Source organism: Hyperolius riggenbachi, chromosome 5 (assembly GCF_040937935.1).
Source record: "Hyperolius riggenbachi isolate aHypRig1 chromosome 5, aHypRig1.pri, whole genome shotgun sequence".
Classification (NCBI taxonomy): Eukaryota; Metazoa; Chordata; class Amphibia; order Anura; family Hyperoliidae; genus Hyperolius; species Hyperolius riggenbachi.
This window is the reverse complement of record NC_090650.1, coordinates 162931107-162947290: the sequence shown is the minus strand read 5'-3', so window position 1 is coordinate 162947290 and position 16184 is coordinate 162931107. Positions and strand designations below refer to the sequence as shown.

The window sequence follows — 16184 nt, the reverse complement described above, 5'->3', positions numbered from 1 at the left end:
TTGCAAATGAACTGAATACGGGCCTGTACACACTGCTGCGCTTTTCAAATCGCATGCGCTTTTTAATCACAAGGTCTTTTGAAAAATAATGAAAATCGTGAAGACCTGTACACACTGGTGCGATGCGCTTTTCCTATTCTTATGAAGGTTTGCAATTTAAAAATCGCATGCATACAGGACCTACATTTTATTGCAGGTTTGACACTAGCAACAAAATCCAAACACACCAAGTCAGTTTGCATAATTTGCAACATCAGCCAACATCTCCACCCAGTGCGGTGCCTCATTATTTACACAACACAGGAGGCCAGACACAATCTGCTAACCTGTCCCCAGATGTGCATGCTCTACCAATATGCCAATCAGATGTAAACAGACTCTTCAAAAGACAGAAAGGAAATAAATCGCCTGGACCAGACTCTGTGACTGCGAAATGTCGGAAACTCTGTGCCGATCAGTTAGCGCCTATATTCAAAGCATCTCTGGAACTCTCAATTGTTCCTGCCTGTTTTAAAAGCTCAACCATTGTACCAATTCCAAAAAAATCAAAACCTACATGCTTAAAGAGACACTGAAGCGAGTAAAAAATCCGCTTCTTCTCTTATATTCAGCAGGGGCATGTGTGCCCCTGCTAAACCGCCGCTATCCCGCCGCACAACGGGGGTCCCTTACCCCCCTATTCCCCCCCTGCAAAATCTACGACCAACTTGGTCGTAGATTTTGCTGCTCCTAGAGGCAGGGCTAATGGCTGCAGCCCTGCCTCACAGTGCTGTCTATTAGCGGCGCATCGCCACCTCTCCCCCGCCCCTCTCAGTGAAGGAAGACTGAGAGGGGCGGGGGAGAGGCGGAGATACGCGCTGACAGACACGTGTGAGGCAGGGCTCCAGCGGTTAGCCCTGCCTCAATGCGGAAGAGATCCCCGGCAAGGAGGGGATTTGGGAGGTAAGGGACCCCCGTTGTGCGGCGCGATAGCGGCGGTTTAGCAAGGGCACACATGCCCCTGCTGAATATAAGAGAAGAAGCGAGTTTTATACTCGCTTCAGATTCTCTTTAAACGGTTGCAGGCATGTTGCCCTGACATCATTGGTCATGAAAGCATTCAAAAAACTGATAATGGCTTATCTGAAATCTATCACTGATCCCCTGCTGGGAAAACACACATCAAGCTCTCTGGCAGTCAGTACTGGTGCTCCCCAGGGCTGTGTGCTTTCCCCACTGCTCTACTCACTTTACACCAATGACTTCATCTCCACAGATCCATCTGTTAAGGTTCTGAAGTTTGCAGATGACACAACAGTAGTTGGTCTCATACAAAACGGGACAAGTCTGCATACAGGCACAGCTGGTGGGACAGCTTTCCTCCTGGTGCAGCAGCAACAACATGGAACTAAATGCTCTCAAAACCATGGAGATGATAATAGACTTTAGGAAATCTCCCCCCATGCACCTCCCCTTAACCATAAATGGATCCACAATAACCCAGGTAGAGTCATTCAAGTTTCTTGGGTCCACAATCTCATACAACCTAAAATGGGACAACAACACTGCCACTATTGTCAAGAAAGTGCAACAGAGGATGTACCATCTACGGCAGCTGAAAAAGTTTGGCCTACCTCAAAATCTAATGGTGCAGTTTTACACTGCGATCATTGAATCCACCATAACATCATCTACGACTGTATGGTTCAGCTCCTGCTCAGCATTAGAAAAGGGGAGGCTGCAGCGCATCATCCGAACAGCGGAAATAATAATTTGCTGTAGCTTACCTTCCCTGCAGGATCTTTACACTAGCAGGTGCAGAGAGAGCGCAACCAAAATTGCCTCTGACCCCTCTCACCCAGCTCACTCCATCTTCCAGCTCTTGCCTTCAGGAGTAAGATTCCGGTTAATCGCTACCAAAACCTCTAGACACAGGAACAGCTTTTTTCCTTAAAGAGACACTGAAACGAAAAAAAAATTATGATATTATGATTTGTATGTGTAGTACAGCTAAGAAATAAAACATTAAGATCAGATACATCAGTCTAATTGTTTCCAGCACAGGAAGAGTTGAGAAACTCCAGTTGTTATCTCTATGCAAACAAGCCATTAAGCTCTACGACTAAGTTAGTCGTGGAGAGGGCTGTTATCTGACTTTTATTATCTCAACTGTAAGTGAACTGTTTACTTTTTATCTGCTAGAGGATAGGTCATTACTTCACAGACTGCTCTGAAAGAATCATTTTGAATGCTGAGTGTTGTGTAATCTGCACCAATTATAGAATAATGCAATGTTAGAAAAAACACTATATACCTGAAAATAAAAGTATGAGAATATTTTCTTTGCTGCTAATCTTCTAGTAATTATTCATAGTACACAACCAATTCATTATATCATATATTTTTTTTCGCTTCAGTGTCTCTTTAAGCGGCAGCCATACTTAATGCTGAACCACGTTAGAACTGCTAGGACTTGAAAGTAATCAGCACAGAACTGAAAATGAACAATTCTCACATTGCTTACTGCCACTATACTTGCATAATGTCCCTGACTTGTAATATACACACTATCTGTCCTTGTATTGTTTTTGTTTGTGTTTGTTAAGCAACTGCCAAGACAAATTCCTTGTAGGTGCAAACTTACTTGGCGAAAATAAATTGATTCTGATTCCCCTCTCTCTCTCTCTCTCTCTCTCTCTCTCTCATATTTTCATGCTGCATGTATCTTCATTACAAACCTGAATTAATTTCTTCTTTCTTTTAGTCTCTTTTATAAAGATATGTGTGTGTGTCTCTCTCTCTCTCTCTTTCTCTCTCTCTATCGATAAAGGTTATAGCCAGCAGTTACTGTACATTTTCATTTGTTACACTGTGCATTCTGCTTTGGAGAGACAAATTGCCTGACTGCTGGCTACACTGGTATCAGCATGAAGCTACTTATCCCATCATTAGCACAGTTTACGGATATTGTGCACAGATCCTTAAACTGTGCAAAGAATGAGATTCTGCACAAAAAAGGTCACTTGAAAGTGAACATTTATCCCAACATGTAGGAAGTGCTTGTTCTTAAACACTATACTCCTTCACATATGTTATTCAACAAAACAGAACCTTAGCCATATGGATTCAGTATCCTGTAATTCATGTTATTTTTAATAAAATAGACACTGTAGTTTATGGCTTTGTCAAAGCATGTGTGCCTATTGCAGTCAATGGCAAAACACTACATTGATGTACTTATGTACAAAGTAAGCGACTGATCGTTTAAGTAAATGGTAATTCCAGACAAAACAAAAAAAATTATGAGATGTGATAATGTTTGGGTTATAATTACTCAGCAATTAAATTTTGTGAGATCTCAGCAATTGAATTCTGTCAGATAAAAGTTTAATTGCAATATTTTTAATATTAATTGGAATTTTTAAAACCATCTCTAGGCACCACGATTAAAGCAGCATCTAAACTTCCACCTCGTACACCTAACAGAATGTGTGGTGCTATAAACAAAAGTTGTCATCCCACTGTTATGGACTTTCAGGAGCAGCAGTAGCGTGATTTGTCTGGGAAATAGGCTGATGTGTTTTATACTAGTAACACCATTCCATATATTGTTTTTGTAGTAGTAACAGAAAATAGATTCATCAGAACAGGTCTGCTGCATTAAATGAACATACCGACTGAATATTTGGCTGTTACTGGAGTGCAAAATGTAACATCTGGATTCTCTGCAACTCTAAATTTTCTAATATTGGAAAGTAGTTCGTGTTGCAGGGTAAGTGTTTTGTAAAAAATAATTATTATTTTTGTTTTTAGGAAATGTCAGAAAATACTTGGTAAAAATATGAAACTTTGGGAGGATGAAGTATATCGTTTTAAGAAAATTGGGCAACTGAAGGTAATGTTGGAAAAATAATGATTCTCTAAAGGCATTATTATTGTCACCATGGAGTTAGACAGATGAAAATCGCAATTAAGTTCATTATTGTTTGACCTCTTCAACAATCCAACTGAAACAGTTATTACACAATTGTGCAAAGAAAAAGAATACGGTTAGCACGACATTCACTGTCAATGTATTATTTGCATTCTCAGTCATGATTGTTATTTCTACAATATTGAAATGGTAACTCAAAGTGCAACGTCGCCATTTAAAAAAAAAAAAAAATTGTACCAATGGTTTTAATACTTTTCAGCAGAAAGATGATTTGCATTTAATACCTGTCAAGATGACACCGATAGATTAGGACAATGGTTCTCAAATCTGTCCTCGTGACTCCCCAATGGTGCATGTTTTGTAGGCAACCTCACCTATGCATAGGTGGGGTAATTAGTGTCTCAGCTAGGTGGATTCCACCAATTACCAGGGCTGTGGAGTCTGAGTCGGAGCAATTTTGGGTGCCTGGAGTCGGAGTCTGGAAAAAATGTACCGACTCCGTTCTATTTCTCAGATAATAGTCATCATTAATAATTTATATATACAGTAATAGCTGTGCTTAGTCCACAAAAATGAAATAAACCAATCAAAATTAGTTACTTGTGCTGCTTCAATAAAGCAGTCCCCGTATTTTTAAAGTCAGATATACATATCTGATTGTGACTGTACAGTATATATGATATGTACACAGGAATCTTATATATACTAAATAACATCTATGCTGTAAGAATAAAGCCTGATGTGTAGCTGTGTCACTAATAGAGATGGTGAATGAGATGGAAATAATTCTGCTTTGATGCTGATTTATGCAAATGTATGCACTCACTTTGCTCATGAAATCAAATAATTTGATATGTTGTTAAAATGTGTTTTGGTGACTATGAATTAAAGGGTACCTGAGACAGATGAAAAGAAAAGTTTTATACATATCTGGGCTTCCTCCAGCCCCCTTCAGGCCAATCAGCCCCTCGCTGTCCTACTCCACCACCTGGATCTTCTGCTATGAGTCCCGGTAATTCAGCCAGTTAGCGCAGTCTGGCCACGTGCCGCTCCTACAGCCAAGAGCATTCTACACCTGGGCCATAGTGCTGTGCAGGTGTAGTACGCTCCCAGAGGTGGAGTGTGTGCATGCGCACTACGCCAGACTGGCTCAAGTACCTAGAAGCATAGCAGAAGATCCAGTTGGTGGAGGAGGACAGCGAGGGACTGATTAGGCCCCGTTCACACTTGCGGTTTAGTAAAAACCGCACCGGATGTCCGGACCGCACCGTATCCGGACCGGACCTGATCCGTACGGTCCCTATCCGGATCTGGTCCGGATCCGGTCCGTTTGCATCCGGTTTCCGTGCGGTGTGAACACGGTTGCGGTCCGGATCCGGTTTCTTAAGGAGATAACATCCTGTAAATACCTGGGGTCTGGGAGGTCAGCAGAAGGGTCTGGGGTCATTGTTGGAGACAGGTGGACGTGTGGAGACCATCCGTGGATACAGAGACTGCAGTTGGGACCATGGATCCAGGCATTTTTTACTCGTAAACCTGGGAATTCTCTCCTTCCTGTTGTTCGCCTCCTTGTCAGACATATCAGACATGTTGCTGCCAAAAAGAGCTCCAGCATGAAATCGCTGCTGCCCCACTCTTTGAACGCTGGGCCCATGTGGTCCCCATCCAAAATGCATAGGAAGTGGGGTAGAACGTCCGGTTTTTGTAGCCAGTGTGTTGTGCGCTCTCCGGCTCTCATTGCTTTGTATTGGCCGGATGGTGCAGTCCGGCTCCGCTCCGGATACGGCTGCCGGAGGAGCCGGACCAAAAAATAGCGCATGTTGGAACGGACGCCGGAGTCCGGATCCGGTCCAGCTCCGGTCCGGCAGAACGGACGCATGTGAACGGACGCATAGGCTTTCATTGCTATGCCGTGCGTCCGTTCCGTCCGTTCTGCAAGCGGTCCGGCTCCGGCACGGCGATTCCGGACGGCCACCGCTAATGTGAACCGGGCCTTAGCCTGAAGGGGGCTGGAGGAAGCCCCAGGTATGTAAAAAACTTTAATTTCATCTGTCTCAGGTTTACTTTGGTACACAGTAGTACTATGCATATGCACTCCCCACAGAGCTGCAGGGAATCCACTGAGAATGGCAGTTGCACATTTAACACAGAGGTGTTGTCTATCACCAATAAACCTGGTTCAGATTGTGCATGAAGAATGTGTCCTCAACAACGCAAAAACGGTGGAGATTATCATTGACTTTAGGAAACATGCCTCCCCCCCACCTCCACTGCACATTGGTGGAACGGAGGTGGAGAAAGTGCCCTGTGTCCGCCTTCTCGGCAGCACCATCTCCAACACCCTGAAGTGGAAGGCAAACACTGTCTCCACCCAGAGGAAAGCCCAGCAAAGGCTTTACTTCCTCCGCCAACTGAAGAAGTTCGGCATGTCACGGAAACTCCTGGCGAACTTCTATACCGCAACCATCGAATCCGTCCTCTGTTCTTCCATCACTGTCTGGTATGCTGGCTCCACCGATGACGACAGACGCAAACTACAGAGGGTCATCAGGTCAGCGGAAAGGATCATCGGGGACACACTCCCTGCCCTAGACTCCCTCTATAATGCCAGACTACGCTCCAGAGCTCTGAAGATCGCCAAGGATCCCTCCCACCCTGGCCACCAGTTTTTCAATCAGCTCCCCTTGGGGCGGAGGTACCGGTCCATCTCCACAAAGACCAAGAGACACAAAAACCGCTTCTTCCCCTCAGCTGTAATTTCACTAAACTCTATAAACTCCACACATGCTCTGCACCCGTAGGCCCCCCAAGTTGACATCCTGCCTGCAAACCACATGGCAGATGTATTTGGAAAAGTATTATGTATGTTTTGGAGATGAAGTGTTGTCTACTATGTTCTATGCTCTGTTGTCTCTTATGTTTCTATGCATATGCCCTGTATTCATGTGCCAAGCCCAATCCCGGGCACGACCCAGTCGTGCTTGGCGAAATAAATGCAATTCTGATTCTGTAATAGAGTAAGATGTAAAGCTAAAGGATTGGACAAGCACCATCAATAGTACTAATTAGCACTAAATAACAGAAGTGTAACGATTGCGGAATCGTCTCCGTGGTCAGCGCACCAGACGTGCGCTGACGCAGCAGATTTCCTCCACAAGCGTATAATTGAGGACACCCAGGCACCTGCAGAGGGAAATTCCTGTCGGCAGGTGGAGCTGTGGTGTGCAGAGAAACAGCTCCTCTGCCCTACCACACACGCCAGACAGGAATTGTACGAAGGGAAGAAACGCAATCGCAAGAGAAGCGATTGAGAGTGAGCACAGAGACAGATTGTGTGTGTGTGCATAAAATTAGTCACCAACCCGCGACTGTGCACACACCACAGCAGATAAGAAGCAGGAACGCGATCGCGAGAGGTGCAATCGCCAGACGTGACACAAGGGTACAGCAAGGCGGAGCACGAGAGTAGCAAAGGCACAGCAAATAATACAATAAGGAGATACGGAAAATAATAAACGCTAGCTAACCGCGAACACCGCACTCATTCGCAACAGTGCACGCGGTTATGCGCGGTCTCCACGTGATGAGCACAATAGAGACAAGCACGCCTAACTAACCATTAACAGACAAACATGAAACAGAGGACGCGAGCGCTTGCTTAACGGTTACCTCACCGAGCCTCCAGCAAGCGCAGCAGACAAGACAGACACACGCAAACAGGGACAAGCGACAGAAGGATCCCCAGCGCTAGCGAAAAGTGGCTAGCGCGATCCCAGAAGACAGAACAGAAGGATCCCCAGCGCTAGCGAAAAGTAGCTAGCGCGATCCCAGGAGACAGAGTAGCAGAACAGAAGGATCCCCAGCGCTAGCGAAAAGTGGCTAGCGCGATCCCAGAAGACAGAACAGAAGGATCCCCAGCGCTAGCGAAAAGTGGCTAGCGCGATCCCAGAAGACAGAACAGAAGGATCCCCAGCGCTAGCGAAAAGTAGCTAGCGCGATCCCAGAAGACAGAACAGAAGGATCCCCAGCGCTAGCGAAAAGTAGCTAGCGCGATCCCAGGAGACAGAGTAACAGAACAGAAGGATCCCCAGCGCTAGCGAAAAGTGGCTAGCGCGATCCCAGGAGACAGAACAGATGAGGTAGGCAGAAACAACCGCTGTTCCAACCTACACTCCAGACTCAATCAGAAGGATCCACAGCCGCTAACGCTAGGGCTTGTGCGATCCAAACACAAGACAGACGGAACAGGCAAAACAGATAATACATTCACAACATAGATATATGAAGATCCGGCACTGCTTCTAGCTTTAAAAAGAGCTTTATTGCCAGCGGCTCTTTCAATATGCAAAAAAGTTTCCAACAAAGTAATCAAAAGATATTCATGCGGTAAAAATATGCAAGGTGCACATACCCGTTGTGGTTAGTGAAGGTTGTGGGGCATGGTGGTAGGAACGGCCCGCCTAACGTCCGTTTCGCTTCAGTAGCGTCTTCAGAGGCAGTGTGGCCACGCTACTGAAGCGAAACCTTCACTAACCACAACGGGTATGTGCACCTTGCATATTTTTACCGCATGAATATCTTTTGATTACTTTGTTGGATTACTTTGTTGGAAACTATATCTATGTTGTGAATGAGCTTGATTTCCTTTTTTCTCTTGATCCTGAGCACGCTGTGCTGTACATGTGCGGATACCTGGTGGAATCTATACCCCTCTGTTTTGCAAGCTGTGATATAATTTGAGTGCCGCCGTAGTGCCAGTCGCTGTACCCTCTATTGTCAAAAACAGATAATACAACCTGACTGGGCTAGAAGGGGAGCCTAAAGCAACCCCCAGGAATTAACTATACTAGATAGCAATGGCTGACACTCCAGCAGTGTCCATCAGGAACAGACCATGGAAGGGAAATGTCCAGCAAAGCATTCTGGGAGCAGAATGCTTTTATAGTGCCAGTCATCACAGGAGGCAGGTAAGGGATTTGCATGACTAATGTATGCAAATCCCTCAGCAACACAAGCTGCACAACTGACAGAAGGTCTCCTTTCCAGAGTCCTGCAGCAAGCAAACCTAAACAATGGTCAAAAGGCTGCCTGCCTGCGCAGGCAGCTGAGCGGATTCCCACAAGAAGGCTAATAAATATATAAATCAATATATGTGTGCAGAAAGGCCAAACAAGAGAACCACATAACCAACAAGACAAGCGTGTGGCCCTACATAAACCGCACCACAAATTGTAGAATGTACAAAAATAGCCTTTATTGAACCATACAAATAACAATAAAACCATAAAAACAAGCACAATATACATAATGCCCTCACAATAGCACAAATTTGCTAGTATCAACCATGAGGATACATATGTGAGATGTAACCTGAACGCAGCTGCACACACCGGGAGGAGGGGGATGTGAAAGGAACAGGCCTGAATGTGCAAGTGGGTGGCCTCTAACAAGGTGTGTATCTGAGGAGATGAAGAAGGATTATGGAGAGTGATCCCAGATACTGGGGCCAGTGAGTGAGAGGTGATGGCCAAAAAAGCATAAGGGGCAGTGGAAGCCCTGGTGAAAACAAGATCCAGATAACTGAAGACGTGTATGCTGAGTGGAGGGCTTACCAGAATGGAGCTGGTAAGTGGAGCATCATGCCCGGAAGAATCCGCTGTTTGCGGCGAATCGCGACGGCTCCCTGCACGCCTGCCCTCTGGTCCAGCTCCACTCCGGTAAGCCCTCCACTCAGCATACACGTCTCCAGTTATCTGGATCTTGTTTTCACCAGGGCTTCCACTGCCCGTTATGCTTTTTTGGCCATCACCTCTCACTCACTGGCCCCAGTATCTGGAATCACTCTCCATAATCCTTCTTCATCCCCTCAGATACACACCTTGTTAGAGGCCACCCACTTGCACATTCAGGCCTGTTTCTTTCACATCCCCCTCCTCCCTGCTCCCGGTGTGTGCAGCTGCGTTTAGATTACATCTCACATATGTATCCTCATGGTTGATACTAGCAAATTTGTGCTATTGTGAGGGCATTATTTATATTGTGCTTGTTTTTATGGTTTTATTGTTATTTGTGTGGTTCAATAAAGGCTATTTTTGTACATTCTACAATTTGTGGTGTGGTTTATGTAGGGCCACACGCTTGTCTTGTTGGTTATGTAATAGAGGAAGAATCTCCTCATTCCCCTGCAGAGTTCCTGCACATCATTCTTACATGCACCCACAGTTACATTGCCTAGGGCCTGATAGATGTTCTTTGTTTCGGTTTGTACCTTTTTCAAGTACTCTTACCAAGGACTAGTTTTAGTCTATGACTCAAGGGAATAAATATTGCAGTCTACATATCCTTCTCACTTCAGTTGTCTTTTAAAATTCCTAAGCATTGGCAGTCAAGAGACGAATTTCATGTTACATACTTTCAATCAACAAAATTGTAATATGCAAATTAGAGGAGTTGGAGTCGAGGAATCGGAGTCGGTGGAATCCTAAACTGAGGAGTCTGAGTCAGTGGATTTTTGTACCGACTCCACAGCCCTGCTAATTACCCCACCTGTGCACAGGTGAGGTTGCCTGCAAAACATGCACCATTGGTAACAGGGAGTCACGAGGACAGGTTTGAGAAATACTGGATTAGGAGCTGTGAAGGGCTCTCTTGCAACAGCAGACCTACCGCACTTTGCTACAAAAGCCTGTAGTATTTGACAGTGTGGGTTTCCACAAAGCTAGTTTTTGTTATCTTCTGTTGCAGCATGGGAAATTTTTGAAGGTGTTAATTTTTAGTTTCAACAAAGGTTAAAATAAGGGAACATTAAGGGGCGTGGCCAGGACAGAGACCAGAACGGACAGCTAAGCCCTGAGCTCCTGCTTCTCGGCTCCTAAATTGGCTCAAAGCACAGCCCGCAGCAGCAAAATCACTCCCAGGATGGCGGAGAGTATGGACACAGAGGCAGAGATCAACAAAAAGAGGAAACACCTGCAGCTAAAACCGAAGAAGTTGACAGACTTCTTCACAGAGAAACAGCACGGGCAAGCGCGGAGGACTCAAGATGGTGCTGAGCCGCCGCCTCTCGGCCAAGACCGCTTTGATCAGCGGATTACCACAAGCGCCCATAAAGATCCCAGTGATGCTGTGACAGACACTGAACCTCCGATGGAGCTCTCTTCTCTCCCATCGGATTTAGCAGATCCCTCCTCACTATCCAGCAGCCCAGCCAGATCTCGCCCTCACTTGGAGTATGTTGCAGATAAGACAAACAAGGTAGGCTTCATGCATGCAGAGAGCATGTCACATCATGCAGATACACAGCTCACAGACATAACGGCCTTCCCTGCAACGGAACAAGCTGTATCCCAACTCTATCTGAAGGAGCTATTGCTTTCTTTCAAAGCTGACTTAATGATCCAAATTTCTCACATGAATAACTCTCTCAAACAAGAGGTAGACTCCTCAGAACACAAAATAGCGGACTTAGTGCGGGAGCATAACATTATGGTTGACACATCAGAACAACAGACTAAAGATATCTCTTGGTTGACATCTGAAGCATCTGACCTGGAGGATCGTTCTAGGCAGAACAATTTAAAAAACAGGGGGATGCCTAATATGTCTTCAGACACTGTTGACCCTTCCACGGAAGGAGGAGATGTTACCCAGTAGTGGAATCTAAGCGCCCACGGGTGATCACCAGTATACCCCGAAGGGAACACTACAGGGAGTGCAGAATTATTAGGCAAATGAGTATTTTGACCACATCATCCTCTTTATGCATGTTGTCTTAATCCAAGCTGTATAGGCTCAAAAGCCTACTACCAATTAAGCATATTAGGTGATGTGCATCTTTGTAATGAGAAGGGGTGTGGTCTAATGACATCAACACCCTATATCAGGTGTGCATAATTATTAGGCAACTTCCTTTCCTTTGGCAAAATGGGTCAAAAGAAGGACTTGACAGGCTCAGAAAAGTCAAAAATAGTGAGATATCTTGCAGAGGGATGCAGCACTCTTAAAATTGCAAAGCTTCTGAAGCGTGATCATCGAACAATCAAGCGTTTCATTCAAAATAGTCAACAGGGTCGCAAGAAGTGTGTGGAAAACCAAGGCACAAAATAACTGCCCATGAACTGAGAAAAGTCAAGCGTGCAGCTGCCAAGATGCCACTTGCCACCAGTTTGGCCATATTTCAGAGCTGCAACATCACTGGAGTGCCTAAAAGCACAAGGTGTGCAATACTCAGAGACATGGCCAAGGTAAGAAAGGCTGAAAGACGACCACCACTGAACAAGACACACAAGCTGAAACGTCAAGACTGGGCCAAGAAATATCTCAAGACTGATTTTTCTAAGGTTTTATGGACTGATGAAATGAGTGAGTCTTGATGGGCCAGATGGATGGGCCCGTGGCTGGATTGGTAAAGGGCAGAGAGCTCCAGTCCGACTCAGACACCAGCAAGGTGGAGGTGGAGTACTGTTTTGGGCTGGTATATCAAAGATGAGCTTGTGGGGCCTTTTCGGGTTGAGGATGGAGTCAAGCTCAACTCCCAGTCCTACTGCCAGTTTCTGGAAGACACCTTCTTCAAGCAGTGGTACAGGAAGAAGTCTGCATCCTTTAAGAAAAACATGATTTTCATGCAGGACAATGCTCCATCACACGTGTCCAAGTACTCCACAGCGTGGCTGGCAAGAAAGGATATAAAAGAAGAAAAACTAATGACATGGCCTCCTTGTTCACCTGATCTGAACCCCATTGAGAACCTGTGGTCCATCATAAAATGTGAGATTTACAAGAAGGGAAAACAGTACACCTCTCTGAACAGTGTCTGGGAGGCTGTGGTTGCTGCTGCACGCAATGTTGATGGTGAACAGATCAAAACACTGACAGAATCCATGGATGGCAGGCTTTTGAGTGTCCTTGCAAAGAAAGGTGGCTATATTGGTCACTGATTTGTTTTTGTTTTATTTTTTGAATGTCAGAAATGTATTTTTGTGAATGTTGAGATGTTATATTGGTTTCACTGGTAAAAATAAATAATTAAAATGGGTATATATTTGTTTTTTGTTAAGTTGCCTAATAATTATGCACAGTAATAGTCACCTGCACACACAGATATCGCCCTAAAATATCTAAAACTAAAAACAAACTAAAAACTACTTTCAAAAATATTCAGCTTTGATATTAATGAGTTTTTTGGGTTCATTGAGAACATGGTTGTTCAAAATTAAAATTATTCCTCAAAAATACAACTTGCCTAATAATTCTGCACTCCCTGTAGACTTAGCTGCCTATTGTTTGCCAGGTCACTACTGGGATAATCTTGGCTGGTGGTCGAGAGAACAGCGACACTAATTGTGGAGTAGACTTGGTCAGACGGTAGCCAAAGGTCCAGGGCAGGCGGCGTTCAGCGGAGATCGGGGTCACAAGCCAGAAATCAGCACTCTGTACATGCGCAGAGCGTGCGCAACTCCCTACTTACACTCCTTCCTATCCTGCAGCAGATACCTTATCCCTCTACCTACCCTCCCTCCCTACACTTCTTTCCCTCCAGGTCCAACTACCTAATCTCCCCACCTATCCTCCCGCCCAGCTGCAACTTCCTTATCTACCAACCTCTGGGTGCCCCTAGGACCTGGCTTGTCAGGGAATCTTTGGTGGAACCGTTTGACCAGTCTAGGAGCATGTACATTACAGGCTGGTTCCCAGGAATTATCCTCTACTCCAAAACCTTTCCATTTGAGAAGATGCTGGGGAGAATTCCTCACTCTCCTGCTATCCAGGATCCTTTCCACCTCAAACTCTTCTGAGCCTTCAATAAGAACTGGTTGAGGGGGATCAGATGAGCGACCAGGAAAGTTTTTAGGCACTACTTTCTTCAGGCAGGAGACATGAAAAACAGGATGGACTTGAAGAGAGACAGGAAGGGACAACTTGAATGCCACCGGATTAATTCTTTGCAACACAGGGAAAGGGACGATAAATCTAGGCGCTAACTTCTTTGAAGGGCAGCTGAGCTTAAGGTTTGCGGTGGAAAGCCAGACGAGGTCCCCTGGGGACAAGTCCGGACCTTCTTTTTTGAGTCTGTCAGCGAACCTCTTCCCTCTTTCCTGAGATTGCTTTAAGGCACTGTGAACGGTGTCAAAGTTATTCTGAATATTTGAGATTCTCTCCTGCACTCCAGGACAGGCTGAGGAGAAATCCAGGCCAGGCAGAAACGAGGGATGGAAGCTATAATTAATGAAGAACAGGGATTGATGAGTGGCTGCATGAATGGAGTTGTTGTAAGCAAATTCGGCAGTAGCCAACAAAGAATACCAGTCGTCTTGGGAGGCGGAAGTGAAACATCTGATGTATTGCTCTCCAGGGTTTGATTTGTTGTCTCTGTTTGACCGTTAGATTGAGGATGGTACCCGGAGGAGAGAGAAAGCTTGATTCCGAGACCCCTGCAGAGTTCTTGCCAGAATCTAGAAGAAAATTGTGATCGGACACAATATTGGACAGTAACCCATGGAGTCGAACAATCTCCTGGATGAAGGTTTGAGCAGTTTCTGCAGCAGAGGGAACATGCTTCGAAGGCAGAAAATGGGACATCTTAGAAAAACGATCTACCACCACCAGGATGATAGTGAACCCTTCAGAAGGAGGTAGGTCCACTACAAAGTCCATAGCAATGTCCCTCCATGGCTGGGTTGGAACAGGAAGAGGATTCAAGATGCCCCAAGGTCGGGAACAAGTATTCTAAGATCGTGCACAAGTCTCACAAGAGGTAACATAGGAATTAAAGTCTTTGGCTAACTCAGGCCACCAGAAATTTCTCTGCACGAGTACTCGAGTCGGGTTGATCCCAAAATGTATAGCCAATCTGCTGTCGTGGCAAGATTGAAGTACAGACAGCCGTGCTTCAGCGGGAACGAAAATCTTATTCTGGAAATAATGAAGACCTTCCTTAACTGGTAGATCAGGAGGCGTGCTAAGACAGGACGAAGCTGGTTTGACAAGATCCATCAGACTGGACTGCAGGAGTAAGAGACGTTGAGGGGACAGGATGTTTTCAGGTACTTGGTCAGGAACGGTTCATTGAGAACATGGTTGTTCAAAATTAAAATTATTCCTCAAAAATACAACTTGCCTAATAATTCTGCACTCCCTGTAGACTTAGCTGCCTATTGTTTGCCAGGTCACTACTGGGATAATCTTGGCTGGTGGTCGAGAGAACAGCGACACTAATTGTGGAGTAGACTTGGTCAGACGGTAGCCAAAGATCCAGGGCAGGCGGCGTCAGAGATTGGGGTCACAAGCCAGAGGTTGGGGCAGGCGGAGTTCAACGGAGGTCAGAGTCACAAGCCAGAGGTCGGGGCAGACGGAGTTCCATGAAGGTCGGGGTCACAAGCCGGGGTTACAACAGAGAATCCAATCAGAACAAAGCAAAGCAGGAACGACGGTTCACCGGACACTTTTAGCCAAGCTGTCAGAACGAGCAGCACTGTAGTTGAGGGCAGTACTGCTTTTATACTGAGCATTGGTACCGCAATCAGTGTGCACAACGCATTGCGCATGCACACACGCGCAAGGCCTTGCGCGTAACAGTTTGCGCGCATGCGCGTACCACGCAACGCCATACACCGTCGAGCCGGGAGAGAGCACAAAAGACCCAGTAAGCCCCGCACGTGCGCGCGAAGGAACGCGCAAGGGAATGCTGCAGACAGCCCCCATGGTGAGTGTAACAATGCCAGAATCAGTAGTATAAGGGGACTTGAGACTATTCATGACCAACCTGGCTAAAACGGTATTACCAGAAGCCTCACTTATTGAGCTTACCATTGACAGAGTCCACCATCTGCCAAAGCCTCCCCATCTTGCTGAACACATCCCTAGAAATGTCATAGTGCGTTTCTTGTTTTATCAAGCGAAAGAACATTTAATGCTGGCCCTAAGGAAGATGGGGTCCTTTTCTGATCCCTACGCCAAACTCCAGCTTTTTGCAGATCTGTCACAAGAATCTTTACAACAGAGAAGAAATATGCAACCACTCTTAAAGCGGTATCGTCACCATAAAAATCAAATTTCAACAGCAACTGGTCTGAGTGTGTTAAGTGATAAAGATGCTAATCCTGCATTCAAAACTTTCAAAACGTTTTCTGCTGTTATGATTTGGAGTTATCATATACCTTAGGAGCACTGGCTCTTTAGTAGTCGGTGCCAAAGAATTGCATGCTGGGGGTTCTTTTTACCTATAATATATTCCTCCTCTTCCCTTTATTTCCCTGCCTGCTGCTTATCTGAA

At 45.5% G+C, this 16184-nt stretch overlaps 1 protein-coding gene across 1 annotated transcript in view; it reads left to right on the top strand.

Annotated features, from left to right (window-relative positions):
* Positions 1 to 16184, top strand: part of VPS41 (VPS41 subunit of HOPS complex) — a 1049902-nt gene that overhangs the window by 544842 nt on the left and 488876 nt on the right. The window contains exon 13 of the mRNA XM_068238292.1: positions 3793 to 3874. Coding sequence (XP_068094393.1) covers positions 3793 to 3874 — 82 coding nt within the window. The remainder of the gene's footprint in view (positions 1 to 3792; positions 3875 to 16184) is intronic.